Source organism: Procambarus clarkii, chromosome 46, assembly GCF_040958095.1.
Source record: "Procambarus clarkii isolate CNS0578487 chromosome 46, FALCON_Pclarkii_2.0, whole genome shotgun sequence".
Lineage (NCBI taxonomy): Eukaryota > Metazoa > Arthropoda > Malacostraca > Decapoda > Cambaridae > Procambarus > Procambarus clarkii.
The window spans coordinates 20,389,299-20,411,798 of record NC_091195.1 but is presented as its reverse complement, the minus strand read 5'-3'; the positions used below and the strand labels follow the sequence as shown (position 1 = coordinate 20,411,798).

At 53.5% G+C, this 22,500-nt stretch overlaps 1 protein-coding gene across 10 annotated transcripts in view; it reads right to left on the bottom strand.

Moving 5' to 3' along the window:
* LOC123770464 (serine/threonine-protein kinase N) overlaps positions 1 to 22,500 on the bottom strand; it is a 312,702-nt gene that overhangs the window by 211,775 nt on the left and 78,427 nt on the right. For 6 of the 10 annotated variants that reach the window (XM_069301800.1, XM_069301804.1, XM_069301805.1 and 3 more), the window contains exon 1: positions 7,017 to 9,163. The exons of 1 other annotated variant lie outside the window; for it this stretch is intronic. In XM_069301800.1, the coding sequence (XP_069157901.1) occupies positions 7,017 to 8,297 (1,281 nt within the window). In that variant the 5' untranslated portion in view covers positions 8,298 to 9,163. Of the gene's footprint in view, positions 1 to 7,016; positions 9,185 to 22,500 lie in introns of those variants that run through there. 3 more of the 10 variants (XM_069301807.1, XM_069301809.1, XM_069301803.1) reach the window with 2 other exon arrangements.

Below are 22,500 nucleotides of genomic sequence, written 5' to 3'. Positions count from 1 at the left end.
AAGAGCATGTAGAGCGTCTAAAGAGCATGTAGAGCGTCTAAAGAGCATGTAGAGCGTCTAAAGAGCATGTAGAGCGTCTTAAGAGCATGTAGAGCGTCTTAAGAGACGAGAGCCACCCGGACTATAAAGAGGATTGTGATCCACTAACGATCATTTCTCGCCTATATTGGCTTGTTTGGAGATGTACTTGTATCACACGCACTGAACGATGGTGTTTGGTATTGATCTGTAGTTAGATATTCTTGGTGATTACAAGGACCGTAGCCTCTAAGATTCAGGAGCCAGATTCACGAAGCAGTTACGCAAGCACTTACGAACCTGGGGCCAGATTCACAGAGCAGTTACGCAAGCACTTATGAACCTGGGGCCAGATTCACAGAGCAGTTACGCAAGCACTTACGAACCTGGGGCCTAGATTCACGAAGCAGTTACGCAAGCACTTACGAACCTGGGGCCAGATTCACGAAGCAGTTACGCAAGCACTTACGAACCTGGGGCCAGATTCACAGAGCAGTTACGCAAGCACTTACGAACCTGGGGCCAGATTCACGAAGCAGTTACGCAAGCACTTACGAACCTGGGGCCAGATTCACGAAGCAGTTATGCAAGCACTTACGAACCTGGAGCCAGATTCACGAAGCAGTTACGCAAGCACTTACGAACCTAAAGCCAGATTCACGAAGCAGTTACGCAAGCACTTACGAACCTGGGGCCAGATTCACGAAGCAGTTACGCAAGCACTTATGAACCTGGGGCCAGATTCACAGAGCAGTTATGCAAGCACTTATGAACCTGGGGCCAGATTCACAGAGCAGTTACGCAAGCACTTATGAACCTGGAGCCAGATTCACGAAGCAGTTACGCAAGCACTTACGAACGTGTACATCTTTCCTCAATCTTTGACGGCTTTGGTTACATTTATTAAACAGTTTACAAGCAGGAAAACTTGCCAATCAACTGTTGTTATTGTTATAAACAGCCTCCTGGTGCTTCCGAGCTCATTAACTGTTTAATAATTGTAAACAAAGCCGCCAAAGATTGAGAAAAGATGGACAGGTTCGTAAGTGCTTGCGTAACTGCTTCGTGAATCTGGCCCCAGGTTCGTAAGTGGTTGCGTAACTGCTTCGTGAATCTGGCCCCAGGTTCATAAGTGCTTGCGTAACTGCTCTGAATCTGGCCCCAGGTTCATAAGTGCTTGCGGAACTGCTTCGTGAATCTGGCCCCAGTTTCATAAGTGCTTGCGTAACTGCTTCGTGAATCTGGCCCCAGGTTCATAAGTGCTTGCGGAACTGCTTCGTGAATCTGGCCCCAGGTTTATAAGTGCTTGCGTAACTGCTTCGTGAATCTGGCCCCAGGTTCATAAGTGCTTGCGGAACTGCTTCGTGAATCTGGCCCCAGGTTCGTAAGTGCTTGCGGAACTGCTTCGTGAATCTGGCCCCAGGTTCGTAAGTGCTTGCGTAACTGCTCTGTGAATCTGGCCCCAGGTTCATAAGTGCTTGCGGAACTGCTTCGTGAATCTGGCCCCAGGTTCGTAAGTGCTTGCGGAACTGCTTCGTGAATCTGGCCCCAGGTTCGTAAGTGCTTGCGGAACTGCTTCGTGAATCTGGCCCCAGGTTCGTAAGTGCTTGCGGAACTGCTTCGTGAATCTGGCCCCAGGTTCGTAAGTGCTTGCGGAACTGCTTCGTGAATCTGGCCCCTGGCCTAGAGCAGCAGCCTAGAGTAGGGCCTAATACTTCAAAAGGAGGGAGTTATCAGGGGAAAGCAGGGGAGTTATCAGGGGAAAGTTATCAAGTCATTACCACTTAATACACTGGGAAGGGTTTGGGACCGGGGGAAGGAATGGTGCCCAACCACTTGTGGTGGACGGTCGGGGATTGAACCCCGACCTGCATGACGCCAGACCGTCGCTCTACCGTCCAGCCCAAGTGACTGAGGCAGCAACAAGAAAATCAACAAAATCTCCGAGAAAAAGTTCTTGGAGAGATTATATTTAGAGTTGTTGCTCTGATATAACCTGCTGCATGGGTAACAGCTTCTCCTCCATATCAACCTACCCTGGCTTTGTGCCCTGGAGAGGCCACTCCAGACCGATAACCGGAGCCCAACTCCATAGTCTCCTGAGACTAATGGATGATATCTACTATGTGGCCTCTATAATAAGGTGGCCTCGTAGCTTGGTGGATAGCGCGCAGGACTCGTAATTCTGTGGCGCGGGGTCGATTCCCGCACGAGGCAGAAACAAATGGGCAAAGTTTCTTTCACCCTGAATGCCCCTGTTACCTAGCCAGTAAATAGGTACCTGGGTGTTAGTCAGCTGTCACGGGCTGCTTCCTGGGGGTGGAGGCCTGGTCAAGGACCGGGCCGCGGGGACACTAAAGCCCCGAAATCAACTCAAGATAACCTCAATATAAGATGTATATTCAGGTTAGGTGGAGATTACAGTCACCAGAAGCTTATATGTTAATGAGGAAAGAGCCTAATATATCGCCTAATATATATTCAAAGATGTGATGTGTCATATTCAAGGTGATGTGTAATGTTGGTGAGGCTGGTAGAGTCGCCACGAGAGTCCCTGGTTCGAGGCATCATTGGAGTGATTTTTGTTACATGTTTGATAGAAGAATTGCTTCCTCGTGTCTCTCTGTGATAGGCTTTATTGAGAATGATAACTTCCAACTATTAGATAATGGAGAGAGATAAAAGGGGGGATTACAGGGTTGTAAATAATTCTTTCCTGCTCTGAAGGGGGGAAGTGATGGAACAGGTGGAGGATGACTGGTGGATGACACCATCTGTGTGGTGGTGGAACAGGTGGTGGATGACACCAGCTGTGTGGTGATGGAACAGGTGGTGGATGACACCATCTGTGTGGTGGTGGAACAGGTGGTGGATGACACCATCTGTGTGGTGGTGGAACAGGTGGTGGATGACACCAACTGTGTGGTGGTGGAACAGGTGGTGGATGACACCAACTGTGTGGTGGTGGAACAGGTGGTGGATGACACCAGCTGTGTGGTGATGGAACAGGTGGTGGATGACACCATCTGTGTGGTGGTGGAACAGGTGGTGGATGACACCATCTGTGTGGTGATGGAACAGGTGGTGGATGACACCATCTGTGTGGTGATGGAACAGGTGGTGGATGACACCATCTGTGTGGTGGTGGAACAGGTGGTGGAGGACTGGTGGATGACACCAACTGTGTGGTGGTGGAACAGGTGGTGGATGACACCAACTGTGTGGTGGTGGAACAGGTGGTGGATGACACCATCTGTGTGGTGGTGGAACAGGTGGTGGATGACACCATCTGTGTGGTGGTGGAACAGGTGGTGGATGACACCATCTGTGTGGTGGTGGAACAGGTGGTGGATGACACCAACTGTGTGGTGGTGGAACAGGTGGTGGATGACACCAACTGTGTGGTGGTGGAACAGGTGGTGGATGACACCATCTGTGTGGTGGTGGAACAGGTGGTGGATGACACCATTTGTGTGGTGGTGGAACAGGTGGTGGATGACACCATCTGTGTGGTGGTGGAACAGGTGGTGGATGACACCAGCTGTGTGGTGGTGGAACAGGTGGTGGATGACACCATCTGTGTGGTGGTGGAACAGGTGGTGGATGACACCATCTGTGTGGTGGTGGAACAGGTGGTGGATGACACCAACTGTGTGGTGGTGGAACAGGTGGTGGATGACACCAACTGTGTGGTGGTGGAACAGGTGGTGGATGACACCAACTGTGTGGTGGTGGAACAGGTGGTGGATGACACCAACTGTGTGGTGGTGGAACAGGTGGTGGATGACACCAACTGTGTGGTGGTGGAACAGGTGGTGGATGACACCATCTGTGTGGTGGTGGAACAGGTGGTGGATGACACCATCTGTGTGGTGGATGACACCAGCTGTGTGGTGGTGGAACAGAATAAGACTGGGACATAATTCTTTACCCGACAATAATTCAAGACATTCTTTAATCTCCTAGATCTTACCATTTCTTAAAAATTTATTACAAGCAAATATGAAGACTGTAAACATAGTTTTCATCTTCTATTCATGCCTTTATTGTGGTTTAAAGTTTTTATTTAGGGAAATAAATGAAATGCGATAAATTTATATTTAAAACTTTGTGTTTGTAAGTGCGGGTTCGTCACTATCTTCACCACAAGACTCCCCTACCAGCCTCTTCCAAGGTGAGCTACTCTGGATTATAACATGGCAAGAAATGTCTGATCTGCCCGCCCACACACACTCAGGACTGTGGGTGGGTGGGGGTGTGGGGGTGGGGTGTGGTGTGTGTGTGGGGGTGTGTGTGTGTGTGTGTGTGTGTGTGTGTGTGTGTGTGTGTGTGTGTGTGTGTGTGTGTGTGTGTGTGTGTGTGTGTGTGTGTGTACTCGCCTCACTTATTTGTGCTTGCGGGGGTTGAGCTCTGGCTCTTTGGTCCCGCCTCTCAACTATCAATCAACTATCAATCAACTATCAACTATTGGAGATTGTGTGATTGTGATTGTATCAATCAACTGTGTGTGACTGACGTAAATAGACGTAAATCTGTTTTGTAGGTTAGCTTAGCATTTTAAAAACACTACAATCCCCTTCTAGGATTGTCTGTTCAATAAACCCTTGAACTATATGTTTAACACATCTCTCACTCTGTCCATGGAGGACAGAAGAAAATGTATATATGCTGGTTAGCACTATAAATGCCCGGCCTCGTCTGTGGCAGAGAAAAAAACCTCAGAGATATTAAGACATTACATCATCTCCAGTGTCCGCTCGTTAATATATTCAGGTATCTGTATGTTCATATCCTTGGTCCACAGACAGCTTAATAGTCGTAGAGTATACCCAGCTGTAGACGCCGGAAATGTAGACTAGTAGAGGAGTGCTGTAGTATACAGTATACCAACTAACCCCTGAACGTTCTATACACACTTGCTACAGCCCCTTCACACAATTCCCAACTACTTCCTATTGACTAATTACCCCAGTAAAGTCTAATCTCATCTGGCGTCGACATTTTGAAGTGAAGTGCGACTTGCGCACTCAAGTGTGACTCCTCCCCCCTTCCCTAGTACACACTCACCCTAGTGTGTACCTCCCTGGGGCCAGATTCACGAAAGCACTTACGCAAGCACTTATGAACCTGTACATCTTTTCTCAATCTTTGGCGGCTTTGTTTACAATTATTAAACAGTTAATGAGCTCGGAAGCACCAGGAGGCTGTTTATAACAATAACAACAGTTGATTGGCAAGTTTTCATGCTTGTAAACTGTTTAATAAATGTAACCAAAGCCGTCAAAGATTGAGGAAAGATGTACACGTTCGTAAGTGCTTGCGTAACTGCTTCGTGAATCTGGCCCCAGGTTCGTAAGTGCTTGCGTAACTGCTTCGTGAATCTGGCCCCAGGTTCGTAAGTGCTTGCGTAACTGCTTCGTGAATCTGGCCCCAGGTTCGTAAGTGCTTGCGTAACTGCTTCGTGAATCTGGCCCCTGAACCACAAGTCCATCATACTGAACCTTAAGCAAGTGTCCATATTCATCCCCAGAAATGTCGTCACCTGTACAAACTTTACATTAAACAGGTATTATTATTAGTATTATTTTTATTATCGTTGTTATTGAAAATATCAAGCGGAGCCGTGGTAAGGATTCGAACTTGTGATCTGGGTATTCCCAGGCGCGCTGGGTATTTCTCTGTCATTATTACTATAGTTATTATTTAGTTTCCTGATCCACGTTTAACTGTGGCCAAGTGTAGAGCCCCACGAGGCCCCTAGAGGGCCCAAGAGGCCACAAGAGGCCCCAAGAAGCCCCAAGAAGCCCCCAAGAAGCCCCAAGAAGCCCCCAAGAAGCCCCCAAGAGGGCCCCCAAAGGGCCCAAGAAGCCCCCAAGAGACCCCAAGAAGCCCCCAAGAGGCCCCAAGAAGCCCCAAGAGACCCCAAGAAGCCCCCAAGATGCCCCAAGAGCCCCAAGAAGCCCCAAGAAGCCCCAAGAGGCCCCAAGAAGCCCCAAGAAGCCCCCAAGAGGCCCCAAGAAGCCCCCAAGAGACCCCAAGAAGCCCCCAAGAGACCCCAAGAAGCCCCCAAGAGGCCCCCAAGAGGCCCCAAGAGGCCCCAAGAGGCCCCAAGAAGCCCCCAAGAGACCCCAAGAAGCCCCCAAAAGACCCCAAGAAGCCCCCAAGAGACCCCAAGAAGCCCCCAAGAAGCCCCAAGAGGCCCCCAAGTAACAGTTGTAAGGGAGTCAGTGTCTCCTGAAGGTGGTCAGCCCCACACAATACTAAGGGAAAGGGGGTTGAGGGGGCCCAAAGGGTGGATTACACGCAGTTATCAACAAAATATATTTATTTACAATAATATTTCAATTTACAATGGCGGTGACTTATTTACAACGATGAGAGATGACTGTGGAGGAGCTGCTGCTGGCTGACATATTGACACTGATGGACACATGACATTATGGGCTATAGTACACATGATACATGGAGGGGGGGGTGGATGGACACATGACATTATGGGCTATAGTACACATGATACATGGAGGGGGGGGGAGGTGTGGGGCGAGTGAATGGGGGAGTACACATGATACATGGAGGGGGGGAGGTGTGGGGTGAGTGAATGGGGGAGTACACATGATACATGGAGGGGGGGAGGTGTGGGGCGAGTGAATGGGGGAGTACACATGATACATGGAGGGGGGGAGGTGTGGGGTGAGTGAATGGGGGAGTACACATGATACATGGAGGGGGGGAGGTGTGGGGTGAGTGAATGGGGGAGTACACATGATACATGGAGGGGGGGGGTGTGGGGTGAGTGAATGGGGGAGTACACATGATACATGGAGGGGGGGGGTGTGGGGTGAGTGAATGGGGGAGTACATATGATACATGGAGGGGGGGGGGGGTGTGGGGCGAGTGAATGGGGGGGGACGAAGAGGCAGGTGTAGACGAGGACACACCAGCAGGGGGACAACACACACCTGCAACAGGTATAGGCCAAGTCACCCCCCTTATTATACCTGCACAGCTGTGCGTGAGGAAGCTGCGGCTGCGGCAGCTGCAGCGCCCATGCGTGGCACGCGGCGCGGCGTGGCCTGCGGCGTGACGTGGGGGAGGCGGTCCTCGGCTCCGTCGCCACGTCGGTCTGGTGAAGGAGAGGCGTGGGGCGACGCATGCGGCGAGGGGGAGCGGCCGCGGTCCAGCATCCTAGGGGAGGGCGTGCGGGACCTTTGGCAGGTGGGCGGCTGGCACCGCCGCACGCCCTCCTCCTCGTAGCACCTGTGGGAGTTGAAGGTGCGCACCGTGGGCGACCTGGGCGGTGGGTGGGCGCGCGCCCCGCCGTCCTCGGTGGGCGGCGGGTCCTGGTGGTGGCGGCGAGGCGTGGGCGGCGACGGTGGGCGGTGGGTGCAGGCATAGCAGGGGCGCGGGTGGGCCAGACTGGACACCAGGGAGAAGAGGGCGGAGCAGTGGTGGCAGGTGCAGCAGGGCGGCGCGATGGGCGGCACAATGGGCGGCTGCACAGCACCACCACCCTGCAACACCTGCCCTCCGGGCGGGTGTTCTTGCCGCTGCCACCCGCCCCCTGCAGAGGCGGGTGGCGCCCTTACCCGCGCCCTTCCCCGCCCTTCTGGCCCCGTGTGGGCGTGGGCGGCACCACCCTCCTCCCGCAGGGTGGCGTGGAACTCGTGTGGGCGTGGCGCGGTCAGCCCCTCGTTGTTCTGTAGGACAATATGGGCGGTGCTCTTGCAGCGACGCCCATATGGGCGCTGGTGGGCGGGGCGCTGCGTGGCGCGGTCCAAGCTGCCGCTGAAGGTGAGGCTGCGGGCGGCCATCTGCTCCTGTGGGCGGCTCAGGTCCACCAGGCTCCTGGTGAGGGCGGGGCCGCCCATTACACCGGCGTCATGGCCGGGCGTGGCCGCTGGGGCGGCACAGATGGGGCACGGCGCGGCGGGGTGGGCGTCGTGGGCGGCGTTGTGGGCGTCGTGGGCGGCGTTGTGGGCGTCGTGGGCGGCAGGGTGGGCGTTGTACGTCATGGTGAGCCCCTCCCGCCCACAGGTGATGGAACAGTGGGCGCCGCCCCCACTGTTCCACTGCCAGTGTTCCCGGGACGCTCCGCTAGCCATCAGCGGCCGCCCACTGTGGGCGGACGTGGATGTGGGCGTGACGTGGGCGTACTGCACGGGCGCCATGGAGGGCGTGCCGAAGGTAAAGTGCGCCTGGAGCGTCAGGTCCTGGGAGTACACGGGGTGGCCAGCTTGCTGTGGGCGTGGCGAGGCGTGGGCGTGGCGCCCATGTTCCATGGCTAGTGTCCGGGTCTCCTCCTGGCCTGGGGCGTCCCACGGGCGGCCACCATCATAGCGAGGCGGCGTGTGGGCGGTGGGCGTGGGCAGCCGAGTCTCCTACCCCGCCTCCAGTACACTGGCACGCCCGCCCTCCCCACATCCCCCACGCCTATATCACACAGGTCTCCAACATGTGCGGCAACACCTGCGGCGGGAACACCTGCGGCAACAACACCTGCGGCAGCAGAGGGCGGCGGCGGCGTCAGTGGTGGTTCAGAAGGAGGCGGATGAAGAAGGAGTCGACGGAGGCGCGGCCGTTGTACCAGTAGAGGAGGAGTACAAGTGCCTGAAGGAAGAGGATGGGCACGGTGAGGGCGTGGTCAGGGGCGTGCAGGAGCGCCGCCTGTGGGTCCTGCACGCCCCCGGAGTACAGCAGGGGGTTGGTGGCCAGCAGCGTGTGGGCGGCCTGCTCCCCGCCCACAGCGCAGCTCACATCGCTCACCCACATGGCGCTCACAAGCCTTCAAAAATGCTAAATATATCCCAGAAGGCGTCACCTGAGGCCTCACGACGGTTCAACACCCTCCTGGAGGAAACTACGTGTGGGCAAACACCCGTCTTCCTGTCCCCAAGACGGAAACAAACAGGTGGATGGGCATCTCCAGCAGGCAGCAGCAGCAGCAGGAGGCAAGGCAGCGAAGGGCGGACAGTAAAAAAAAATCCGACCGCAGGAACCCTCTCCTCAACGCTGCCGGGCAGCGAGTGTGGCTCCCGCCGCCCACCCGCGGGCTTTTATACCCTGCCTGCTGTACCTGCTGCTGCTGCTGCTGCTGCTGCTGCTTCCCGCCGCCCGCTGCTGCTGTCACTCCTCGCGGCCTGCTGCCCGGGACGACACTGTCACACACCTGCCAACTCTCCCGCCACACTCACCTAATACACCAACTGTCAACTGTTTCAAACATCCATACTCTATACTATATGGTATACTATACTAGATTTTATACATTATTATATTTTATAGAATACTATCACAGGGGCCACACGAGGCCCTCGTCACAGTATTATATAAATATATATTCTATTTCCCCCCCAACGCAGAATACTATATTTTATAGCATACTATAATATTCTATTATATAATAGTATATAGAATATATACTGTGTGCCGCCTCTCACACACACACACACACACGTGCCGCCTCCCCACACACTCACACACACACGTGCCGCCTCCCCACACACTCACACACACACACACACACGTGCCGCCTCCCCCCCCCCACACACACACACACACACACACACACACACGTGCCGCCTCCCCACACACACACACACACACACGTGCCGCCTCCCCCCCCCCCCCCCACACACACACACACACACACGTGCCGCCTCCCCACACACACACACACACGTGCCGCCTCCCCACACACTCACACACACACACACACACACGTGCCGCCTCCCCACACACACACACACACACACACACACACACACACACACACACACACACACACACACACACACACACACACACACACACACACGTACGTGCGAGTTGTGGCGAATGTGGGGGGGCAGGAGGGGTGTGTGCGCGAGAGAGGATGAGCTACGGCTCTTGGGTCCCGCCTTTCAACCCTCTTAATCAGTGTACAAGACCTACACAACCCATTAGTCTCATATTCACATGTAAACCCCGTAGAGTCAGGTCTTCACCACCTAAACCCACTCCACTTGAGAGTAGAGAGGCGGGACCAAGAGCTCAACCCTCGCTAGCACTTGTTCAATACTCATGTCATCCCCCCCCCACCCACCAGTGTTGCCACGTACTCATCCCCCATTAATAAAAGTTAAAACTTGTAAGATAACACTATGTATTAATATTTTAAATCCACTGTGGAGTTATGTACACGATAGATAATATACGATAGATAATATACGATAGATAATATACGATAGATAATATACGATAGATAATATACGATAGATAATATACGATAGATAATATACGATAGATAAATCACTTTTAAACCAGATAAAACAAAATTTTAATCCGAACCCCCCCTTAAGTCACGTCAAGGAATTCCAGTTTTTCTTTACTCTTCTTAAGTAAATAAAGGGGAAACCCAATCTGGAATGTAAAGTGGCTCTGTGTTTACCCTGCTGACATACGTCTCTGGGGTGTGCACCCACAACAGGCCGCTTGATCAAGTAGTACCTAGACCAGACCTTTGAAGGTACCCCAGACCAGATCTTTGGAGGTACCCCAGACCAGATCTTTGGAGGTACCCCAGACCAGACCTTTGGAGGTACCGCAGACCAGACCTTTGAAGGTACCCCAGACCAGATCTTTGGAGGTAGCCAGACCAGACCGTTGGAGGTACTAGGACCAGATCTTTGGAGGTACCCCAGACCAGTCCTTTGGAGGTACCCTGACCAGACCTTTGGAGGTGACCAGACCAGACCTTTGGAGGTAGCCAGACCAGACCTTTGGAGGTACCCCAGACCAGACCTTTGGAGGTGACCAGACCAGACCTTTGGAGGTACCCCAGACCAATCCTTTGGAGGTGACCAGACCAGACCTTTGGAGGTGACCAGACCAGACCTTTGGAGGTGACCAGACCAGACCTTTGGAGGTACCCCAGACCAGACCTTTGGAGGTGCCCAGACCAGACCTTTGGAGGTGACCAGACCAGACCTTTGGAGGTAGCCAGACCAGACCTTTGGAGGTGACCAGACCAGACCTTTGGAGGTGCCCAGACCAGACCTTTGGAGGTACCCCAGACCAGACCTTTGGAGGTGACCAGACCAGACCTTTGGAGGTACCCAGACCTCCAAAGGATACCTAAGCACCTCCAAAGGATACCTGATCAACCGGGCTGTGACTCATAGATCAGTCCAGCAACCAGGAGGCCTGGTCGACGACCGGGCCGCGGGGACGCTAAGCCCCGGAAGCATCTCAAGGTGACCAGCACCCAACATACACCTGTATACCTGTAGCGTGTTTCTAGAGTTGTTTTTGAACAATTCCGTTCTTCCTTTGTTCTCTTCCATTTGGTATTATCCCAGCCACTTGGGGTGAACGGTAGAGCGACGGTAGAGCGTCATGCGGGTCTGCGTTCAATCCCCGACCGTCCATACAAGCGGTTGGGGCACCATTCCTTCCCCCCGTCCCATCCCTTATCCTGACCCCCTTCCAAGTGCTATATAGTCGTAATGGCTTGGCGCTTTCCCCCTGACAATAGTAAACTCACCTCCCCAGCATAAGTTTACTCGGGTAAACCAAGCTGAATGCACCGAAGAGGGGGGGGGGTTAAGTTTGGAACACGACAAGTTAACCGCCAAAAAATGGATTTTGATGGTCAGAATAATTAAATTTTGAGCCAACAGGAAGGAGTAGACCAATGTAGGGGAAGGCAGACAGAGCTACACCACACTCCTCCGTCGTCACTAATAGCTAAACACACACACATGCATCCTACCCCCCCCCCCCTCTCCACTCCAAGACCAATGTTATTTTCTTATCTAGTCTCTCGTGTCATCATTATTTTAGCCATATTGCGACGTGGTGTGTGTTAGTGGGAGGGAGCGAGCATATTGTGCCCCGAGGGGCGAGTTTATTGGGCAGCGTCACTCATCCTGTGAGTGGACACACCGCCATAGTGACAGTATTGGGCAGCGTCCACTCATCCTATGAGTGGACACACCGCCATAGTGACAGTATTGGGCAGCGTCACTCATCCTGTGAGTGGACACACCGCCATAGTGACAGTATTGGGCAGCGTCACTCATCCTGTGAGTGGACACACCGCCATAGTGACAGTATTGGGCAGCGTCACTCATCCTGTGAGTGGACACACCGCCATAGTGACAGTATTGGGCAGCGTCACCCATCCTGTGAGTGGACACACCGCCATAGTGACAGTATTGGGCAGCGCCACTCATCCTGTGAGTGGACACACCGCCATAGTGACAGTATTGGGCAGCGTCACTCATCCTGTGAGTGGACACACCGCCATAGTGACAGTATTGGGCAGCGTCACTCATCCTGTGAGTGGACACACCGCCATAGTGACAGTATTGGGCAGCGTCACTCATCCTGTGAGTGGACACACCGCCATAGTGACAGTATTGGGCAGCGCCACTCATCCTGTGAGTGGACACACCGCCATAGTGACAGTATTGGGCAGCGCCACTCATCCTGTGAGTGGACACACCGCCATAGTGACAGTATTGGGCAGCGCCACTCATCCTGTGAGTGGACACACCGCCATAGTGACAGTATTGGGCAGCGCCACTCATCCTGTGAGTGGACAGCACCTGCCATAGTGACAGTATTGGGCAGCGCCACTCATCCTGTGAGTGGACACACCGCCATAGTGACAGTATTGGGCAGCGCCACTCATCCTGTGAGTGGACACACCGCCATAGTGACAGTATTGGGCAGCGCCACTCATCCTGTGAGTGGACACACCGCCATAGTGACAGTATTGGGCAGCGTCATCCATCCTGTGAGTGGACACACCGCCATAGTGACAGTATTGGGCAGCGTCACTCATCCTGTGAGTGGACACACCGCCATAGTGACAGTATTGGGCAGCGTCACTCATCCTGTGAGTGGACACACCGCCATAGTGACAGTATTGGGCAGCGCCACTCCTCCTGTGAGTGGACACACCGCCATAGTGACAGTATTGGGCAGCGCCACTCATCCTGTGAGTGGACACACCGCCATAGTGACAGTATTCGGGCAGCGCCACCCATCCTGTGAGTGGACACACCGCCATAGTGACAGTATTGGGCAGCGTCCACTCATCCTGTGAGTGGACACACCGCCATAGTGACAGTATTGGGCAGCGTCACCCATTCCTGTGAGTGGACACACCGCCATAGTGACAGTATTGGGCAGCGCCACTCATCCTGTGAGTGGACACACCGCCATAGTGACAGTATTGGGCAGCGTCCACTCATCCTGTGAGTGGACACACCGCCATAGTGACAGTATTGGGCAGCGTCACTCATCCTGTGAGTGGACACACCGCCATAGTGACAGTATTGGGCAGCGCCACTCATCCTGTGAGTGGACACACCGCCATAGTGACAGTATTGGGCAGCGTCCATCCATCCTGTGAGTGGACACACCGCCATAGTGACAGTATTGGGCAGCGTCACTCATCCTGTGAGTGGACACACCGCCATAGTGACAGTATTGGGCAGCGCCACTCATCCTGTGAGTGGACACACCGCCATAGTGACAGTATTGGGCAGCGCCACTCATCCTGTGAGTGGACACACCGCCATAGTGACAGTATTGGGCAGCGTCACTCATCCTGTGAGTGGACACACCGCCATAGTGACAGTATTGGGCAGCGCCACTCATCCTGTGAGTGGACACACCGCCATAGTGACAGTATTGGGCAGCGTCACCCATCCTGTGAGTGGACACACCGCCATAGTGACAGTATTGGGCAGCATCACTCATCCTGTGAGTGGACACACCGCCATAGTGACAGTATTGGGCAGCGTCACTCATCCTGTGAGTGGACACACCGCCATAGTGACAGTATTGGGCAGCGCCACTCATCCTGTGAGTGGACACACCGCCATAGTGACAGTATTGGGCAGCGTCACCCATCCTGTGAGTGGACACGCCGCCATAGTGACAGTATTGGGCAGCGCCACTCATCCTGTGAGTGGACACACCGCCATAGTGACAGTATTGGGCAGCGCCACTCCTCCTGTGAGTGGACACACCGCCATAGTGACAGTATTGGGCAGCGCCACTCATCCTGTGAGTGGACACACCGCCATAGTGACAGTATTGGGCAGCGCCACTCATCCTGTGAGTGGACACACCGCCATAGTGACAGTATTGGGCAGCGTCACTCATCCTGTGAGTGGACACACCGCCATAGTGACAGTATTGGGCAGCGCCACTCCTCCTGTGAGTGGACACACCACCATAGTGACAGTATTGGGCAGCGCCACTCATCCTGTGAGTGGACACACCGCCATAGTGACAGTATTGGGCAGCGCCACTCATCCTGTGAGTGGACACACCGCCATAGTGACAGTATTGGGCAGCGCCACTCATCCTGTGAGTGGACACACCACCATAGTGACAGTATTGGGCAGCGCCACCCATCCTGTGAGTGGACACACCACCATAGTGACAGTATTGGGCAGCGCCACTCATCCTGTGAGTGGACACACCGCCATAGTGACAGTATTGGGCAGCGCCACCCATCCTGTGAGTGGACACACCGCCATAGTGACAGTATTGGGCAGCGTCACTCATCCTGTGAGTGAACACACTACCATAGTGACAGTATTGGGCAGCGACAATGCCCAATCCCTCCCACTGAACCGTCCCATGTGGGAAGGGAGGGAGGGTGCCAGCCCTCCCACGTGTCAGAGCCACGTGTGGCACCCAACTTGGCACTACACAGCAATATAAACCCCGTTATCAAGGCCTCATTAACGTCCGCCCCAAGTGGCCATTAGTGAAGACGTCTCCAACAATGCTGACGTTGTGCCTGTGTTGGGGGGGGTGGGGAGAGAGGGGGGGATAATAGGGGGTGAAGCCCCCCCACAACAACCCAACCCCCCCCCCCATACCCCCAACTACCCTCCGTGATGACAAAGGAACACTGTACAGCATCTTCAAGATGGTCCACATGGCAAGACTCACAGCGTGCCTCTGGCCTGACGGCTGAGTGAACAGCGCTCGGGATTCGTAGCCCTGAGGTTCCGGGTTCGATGCCCGGTGGAGGCGGTGACAAATAGTTTCTTTCACCCCTGATGCACCTGTTCACCTAACTACACACTACCACACACTATACAAGATTACCAACACAATTTTCCTTCATATAATTCGCGAGATAAAGATAAATTTAGTACCATTATCGTGAGCAAACCTTCGACTTCTTGAGACGTTGTCGGTATAAACCCCCCCCCTTCCCCCCCCCCACACCTGTCACCACTCTGGCACCCCCACACCTGCAGGTCACTGGCACCAACACCATTACCAAAGCTACAGAAATAGGACAAAGGAAAAAAAACAAAGCTGGGTAGACTGCATCTTCCAAGACTGTCCAGAAGCACGTGGCACTGCCCCTCACAAGAGGCACCAACCTTGAGGTTATCTTGAGGTTATCTTGAGATAACCTACACTTTAGGGTGATCCCAGAGGGCCAAGACGACTCGCCCCCGCCTCAAGGAATGTCATTCAAGCACCTGGAACCACACTGGAAGCTGCCAAGACAATACTGGACACATTATCTTGAGGTTATCTTGAGATAACCTACACTTTAGGGTGATCCCAGAGGGCCAAGACGACTCGCCCTCGCCTCAAGGAATGTCATTCAAGCACCTGGAACCACACTGGAAGCTGCCAAGACAATACTGGACACATTATCTTGAGGTTATCTTGAGATAACCTACACTTTAGGGTGATCCCAGAGGGCCAAGACGACTCGCCCCCGCCTCAAGGAATGTCATTCAAGCACCTGGAACCACACTGGAAGCTGCCAAGACAATACTGGACACATTATCTTGGGGTTATCTTGGACACATTATCTTGGGGTTATCTTGGCTTGGCCAGTTTCCTGGCTAAATGGGAAGGGGGGGAGGCTAAGGGGGGAAGAGGCTAAGGGGAAGAGGCTAAGGGGGGGAGAGGCTAAGGGGGGAGGAAGAAGGGCGTGTACACTATGAGTGGAGAGGAGCATGGTTCTAATAATAGACCACCACCGTCCCTGTCTCCTCTACCACCACTACCACAATCAACATGGCCCCCTGCACTAGGCACTATCATGGCCCACCTGCGGCCCGTGGCCCCCCTTCACTAGGCACTATCATGGCCCACCTGCGGCCCGTGGCCCCCTGCACTAGGCACTATCATGGCCCACCTGCGGCCCGTGGCCCCCTTCACTAGGCACTATCGTGGCCCACCTGCGGCTCATGGCCCCCTCCACTAGGCACTATCATGGCCCACCTGCGGCCCGTGGCCCCCTGCACTAGGCAATATCATGGCCCACCTGCGGCCCGTGGCCCCCTGCACTAGGCACTATCATGGCCCACCTGCGGCCCGTGGCCCCCTGCACTAGGCACTATCATGGCCCACCTGCGGCCCGTGGCCCCCTGCACTAGGCACTATCATGGCCCACCTGCGGCCCGTGGCCCCCTGCACTAGGCACTATCATGGCCCACCTGCGGCCCGTGGCCCCCTGCACTAGGCACTATCATGGCCCACCTGCGGCCCGTGGCCCCCTGCACTAGGCACTATCATGGCCCACCTGCGGCCCGTGGCCCCCTGCACTAGGCACTATCATGGCCCACCTGCGGCCCGTGGCCCCCTGCACTAGGCACTATCATGGCCCACCTGCGGCCCGTGGCCCCCTGCACTAGGCACTATCATGGCCCCCTGCACTAGGCACTATCATGGCCCACCTGCGGCCCGTGGCCCCCTGCACTAGGCACTATCATGGCCCACCTGCGGCCCGTGGCCCCCTTCACTAGGCACTATCATGGCCCCCTTCACTAGGCACTATCATGGCCCCCTTCACTAGGCACTATCATGGCCCCCTTCACTAGGCACTATCATGGCCCCCTTCACTAGGCACTATCATGGCCCCCTTCACTAGGCACTATCAAGGCCCCCTTCACTAGGCACTATCATGGCCCCCTTCACTAGGCACTATCATGGCCCCCTTCACTAGGCACTATCATGGCCCCCTTCACTAGGAACTATCATGGCCCACCTGCGGCTCATGGCCCCCTTCACTAGGCACTATCATGGCCCACCTGCGGCCGCCGGCCTCAGTGCCAGGTATGGGCACCAGTGCCACGCTCAGCAAGGTAACAGTGCCAACAACGCCCACTTCAGTGTCAGAGTAGTTAACAGGTGGAATGCATTAGGCAGTGATGTGGTGGAGGCTGACTCCATACACAGTTTCAAGTGTAGATATGATAGAGCCCAATAGGCTCAGGAACCTCTACACCTGTGGGGCCGGTGGCCGAGCTGACAGCACGCTGTACACGTGATCCTGTGGTCCCGGGTTCGATCCCGGGCGCCGGCGAGACAAAATGGGCAGAGTTTCTCTTTCTTTTCCCCTGTTACCTAGCAGTAAATAGGTACCTGGGAGTTAGTCAGCTGTCACGGGCTGCTTCCTGGGGTGTGTGTGTGTGTGGTGTGGAGAAAAAAAATAGTAGTTAGAAACAGTTGATTGACAGTTGAGAGGCGGGACCAAAGAGCCAGAGCTCAACCCCCGCAAGCACAACTAGGGTATCTTGAGATGATTTCGGGGCTTTGCATCCCAGCGGCCCGGTCCTCAACCAGGCCTCCTTTTTGTTACACACCCCCAGGAAGCAGCCCGTAGCAGCTGTCTAACTCCCAGGTACCTATTTACTGCTAGGTGAACAAAGGCATTAGGGTGAAAGAAACTCTGCCCATTTGTCTCCGCCTCCACCGGGAATCGAACCCGGAACCTCAGGACTACGAATCCGAAGCGCTGTCCACTCAGCCGTCACGTCCAATAACTTTAACGTTCCAAACTAATTTTATTTTTTTGGAGTTTGATAATTGTTTTTCAGTCCCCAATCATGAGGAAATATCCCCTACCCCCCCCCCCCATCTGTCCCTCGCCTCTCACACTCACTCTAGACAGACAGATGGAATGAAACGGAACACAAATTTCAAGGTTCATAAAGATGAAATTTGTGTGATTAGGCAAACACGTTGAAACGTTTCTCGCGAACGTTCAGTTTCCTCCCTACACCAGTGACGCACGCACACGCACGCTCTCTCTCTCTCACACACACACACACACACACACACACACACACACACACACACACACACACACACACAGACAGACAGACAGACAGACAGACAGACAGACACAGACACACACACACACAGACAGACAGACAGACAGACAGACAGACAGACAGACAGACAGACACACACACACACTATGGAAGACTGCTAATGTGGTCCCAATATACAAAAAGGGCGACAGGCAAGAGGCACTGAACTACAGGCCAGTGTCCTTGACTTGTATACCATGCAAGGTGATGGAGAAGATCGTGAGAAAAACCTGGTAGGTAAGGTGCTCCAGTGGATAAGGGAGTATCTAAGCAATAGGAAGCAGAGAGTTACGGTGAGGGGTGAGACCTCCGATTGGCGTGAAGTCACCAGTGGAGTCCCACAGGGCTCTGTACTCGGTCCTATCTTGTTTCTGATATATGTAAATGATCTCCCGGAGGGTATCGATTCATTTCTCTCAATGTTTGCGGACGATGCTAAAATTATGAGAAGGATTAAAACAGAAGAGGACTGTTTGAGGCTTCAAGAAGACCTAGACAAGCTGAAGGAATGGTCGAACAAATGGTTGTTAGAGTTTAACCCAACCAAATGTAATGTAATGAAGATAGGTGTAGGGAGCAGGAGGCCAGATACAAGGTATCATCTGGGAGAGGAAATTCTTCAGGAGTCAGAGAAGGCAAAAGACTTGGGGGTTGATATCACGCCAGACCTGTCTCCTGCAGCACATATCAAGCGTATAACATCAGCGGCATATGCCAGGCTGGCCAACATACGAACGGCATTCAGAAACTTGTGTAAAGAATCATTCAGAACTTTGTATACCACATATGTCAGGCCAATCCTGGAGTATGCAGCCCCAGCATGGAGTCCATATCTAGTCAAGGATAAGACTAAACTGGAAAAGGTTCAAAGGTTTGCCACCAGACTAGTACCCGAGCTGAGAGGTATGAGCTACGAGGAGAGACTACGGGAATTAAACCTCACTTCGCTGGAAGACAGAAGAGTTAGGGGGGACATAATCACCACATTCAAGATTCTGAAGGGGATTGATAGGGTAGATAAAGACAGTCTATTTAACACAAGGGGCACACGCACTAGGGGACACAGGTGGAAACTGAGTGCCCAAATGAGCCACAGAGATATTAGAAAGAACTTTTTTAGTGTCAAAGTGGTTGACAAATGGAATGCATTAGGAAGTGATGTGGTGGAGGCTGACTCCATACACAGTTTCAAGTGTAGATATGATAGAACCCAATAGGCTCAGGAACCTGTACACCTGTTGATTGACGGTTGAGAGGCGGGACCAAAGAGCCAGAACTCAACCCCCGCAAGCACAATTAGGTGAGTATGCACACGCACGCGCGCACACGCACACAAGGGTTGTATGACCATGGACTACATAACTACTTCTCAAACTCCCCAACATTACGTGACGACAACCCCCCTCCTCCCCCCCCCCCCACAATACAACACTTCCCTCCAAACCCCCCTCCCCCCCTGCACCCCCTAACCCAAACACCAATATTACTCAAGACGGTAAAAACCCACTTAACACGCCTCCAAACTTCACCTTTCTCCTTCAAGGTCACCGCTCCTGTGCCAGGTAAGTCCACTACGGGCTCACCATAGCCCGTGCTACTTGCCCCGCTCCTGTGCCAGGTAAGTCCACTACGGGCTCACCATAGCCCGTGCTACTTGCCCCGCTCCTGTGCCAGGTAAGTCCACTACGGGCTCACCATAGCCCGTGCTACTTGGTACTTTTTCAGAGCAGCTGAATCTATAACAACAATTCTTCAAGGTCACCACAGGCAGCGCGATATTACTCGGACTTGGGACTAAAAATTCGGCCTCCCACGCCCGGGGTCCAGGGTTCGAGTCCCACACAGCCCAGGTGAATGGAAGGGGCAGCCCATTCTCATAGTGACGCTTCCGGGCGGGCAAAAACCGTTGCCTTTATTACGGAGTGGTGAGGGAGGGGGAGAGTGAGAGTGGGCAACCCGCACCGCGCACATTACATAATGGGGATTGACGGGAGGACACGATGGGAAGGTCACTATAGTGCTTCCGTAGTTGTGTTGACCTAACCCTCCCCCACTACCCTCCTCCCACACCCCCTTAGACCTGGAGCCAGATTCACGAAGCAGTTACGCAAGCACTTACGAACCAGGGGCCAGATTCACGAAGCAGTTATGCAAGCACTTACGAACCAGGGGCCAGATTCACGAAGCAGTTATGCAAGCACTTACGAACCTGTCCATCTTTTCTCAATCTTTGGCGGCTTTGTTTACAATTATTAAACAGTTAATGAGCTCGGAAGCACCAGGAGGCTATTTATAACAATAACAACAGTTGATTGGCAAGTTTTCCTGCTTGTAAACTGTTTAAAATATGTAAAGAGTTTACAAGCTCCTTTTTGTTACACACCCCCAGGAAGCAGCATGTATCAGCTGTCTAACTCCCAGGTACCTATTTACTGTTGGGTGGAAGAAACTGCCCATTTATCTCCGCCTCCACCGGGGATCGAACCCGGAACCTTGGGACTACGAATCCAAAGCGCTGTCCACTCAGCCGTCAGACCTTGTTAATTGTTACTAATTAACTGTTAATTGTTGTATGCAAATTTCTCCAACTTCATGGTATAAGTGTAAACCTGGATAAGGAATCATTCAGGGCCTTGTATACTACATCGTTAGATATCCCACATAAGTGTGGGATAATTATATCCTTAAAACCAAGCTGGAGAAAAGTCCAGGGGCCAGATTCACGAAAGCTGTTACGCAAGCACTTACGAACCATGGGGCCAGATTCACGAAAGCTGTTACGCAAGCACTTACGAACCTGGGGCCAGATTCACGAAAGCTGTTACGCAAGCACTTACCAACCAGGGGCCAGATTCACGAAAGCTGTTACGCAAGCACTTACGAACCAGGGGCCAGATTCACGAAAGCAGTTACGCAAGCACTTACGAACCTGGGGCCAGATTCACGAAAGCTGTTACGCAAGCACTTACGAACCTGGGGCCAGATTCACGAAAGCTGTTACGCAAGCACTTACGAACCAGGGGCCAGATTCACGAAAGCTGTTACGCAAGCACTTACTGAACCAGGGGCCAGATTCACGAAAGCTGTTACGCAAGCACTTACGAACCTGGGGCCAGATTCACGAAAGCAGTTACGCAAGCACTTACGAACCTGGGGCCAGATTCACGAAAGCAGTTACGCAAGCACTTACGAACCTGGGGCCAGATTCACGAAGCAGTTACGCAAGCACTTACGAACGTGTACATCTTCCCACAATCTTTGACGGCTTTGGTTACATTTATTAAACAGTTTACAAGCAGGAAAACTTGCCAATCAACTGTTGTTATTGTTATAAACAGCCTCCTGGTGCTTCCGAGCTCATTAACTGTTTAATAATTGTAAACAAAGCCGCCAACGATTGAGAAAAGATGTACAGGTTCATAAGTGTTTGCGTAACTGCTTTCGTGAATCTGGCCCCAGATCTAGATTTGAGACTACATCCAGATTTAGTCTCAAACGAAATAAGACAATGTTGACCAGACCACACACTAGAAGGTGAAGGGACGACGACGTTTCGGTCCGTCCTGGACCATTCTCAAGTCGATTGTGAAAATGGTCCAGGACGGACCGAAACGTCGTCGTCCCTTCACTTTCTAGTGTGTGGTCTGGTCAACATACTTCAGTCACGTTATTGTGACTCCTCGTCTAACAAGACAATATTTACAGACTTGCTCCAGTCGACATGAAGCCGAGCCCCGGAGCTGAAGCCCAGTCGACATGACGTTTAGAGCCGAGCCCCGGAGCTGAAGCCCTGTCAACACAGCCCATCTAGGCCACTCCAGGATAACGGAAAGCTCCACCATCCGCCCATATCCTCTTAACGTTCAGACTGATAAATTCAGTGTTAGTAAGGGGCCCTCAAGTTCCCACAGTAACCCCTCTCCGGGGCCCCTCCTCCCCCCGGCGGTGGGACCCGCGGGGCTCACCAAGTCCCACAGGAAGGCCCAGTGTGGGAAACATCCCGGGGCACCTGTCGAAGACGTGCATTACGCAACATGGGTGCTGCCCCGGTGGCTGCTTCCACACCATCACCTGTGTTAGGGGTTAAGGGCACGAGGAACCCCCAGGGAAAGGGGAGACGAACCCCCAGGGGGAAAGGGAGAGACGAACCCCCCAGGGGAAGGGGGGAGACGAACCCCCCAGGGGACACGTAGCATCCTACAGCAGCAGTAGCAGCCAGGCATAACACAGTACCAACAGCCACCGTCTTAGTAAACATGAGCCACACAGCGCTTGACATATACCTGGATTGTACCTGGATGGGGTTCTGAGAGTCGTCCTCGGCCCGAGGCCAGGCTCGACCTGTGAG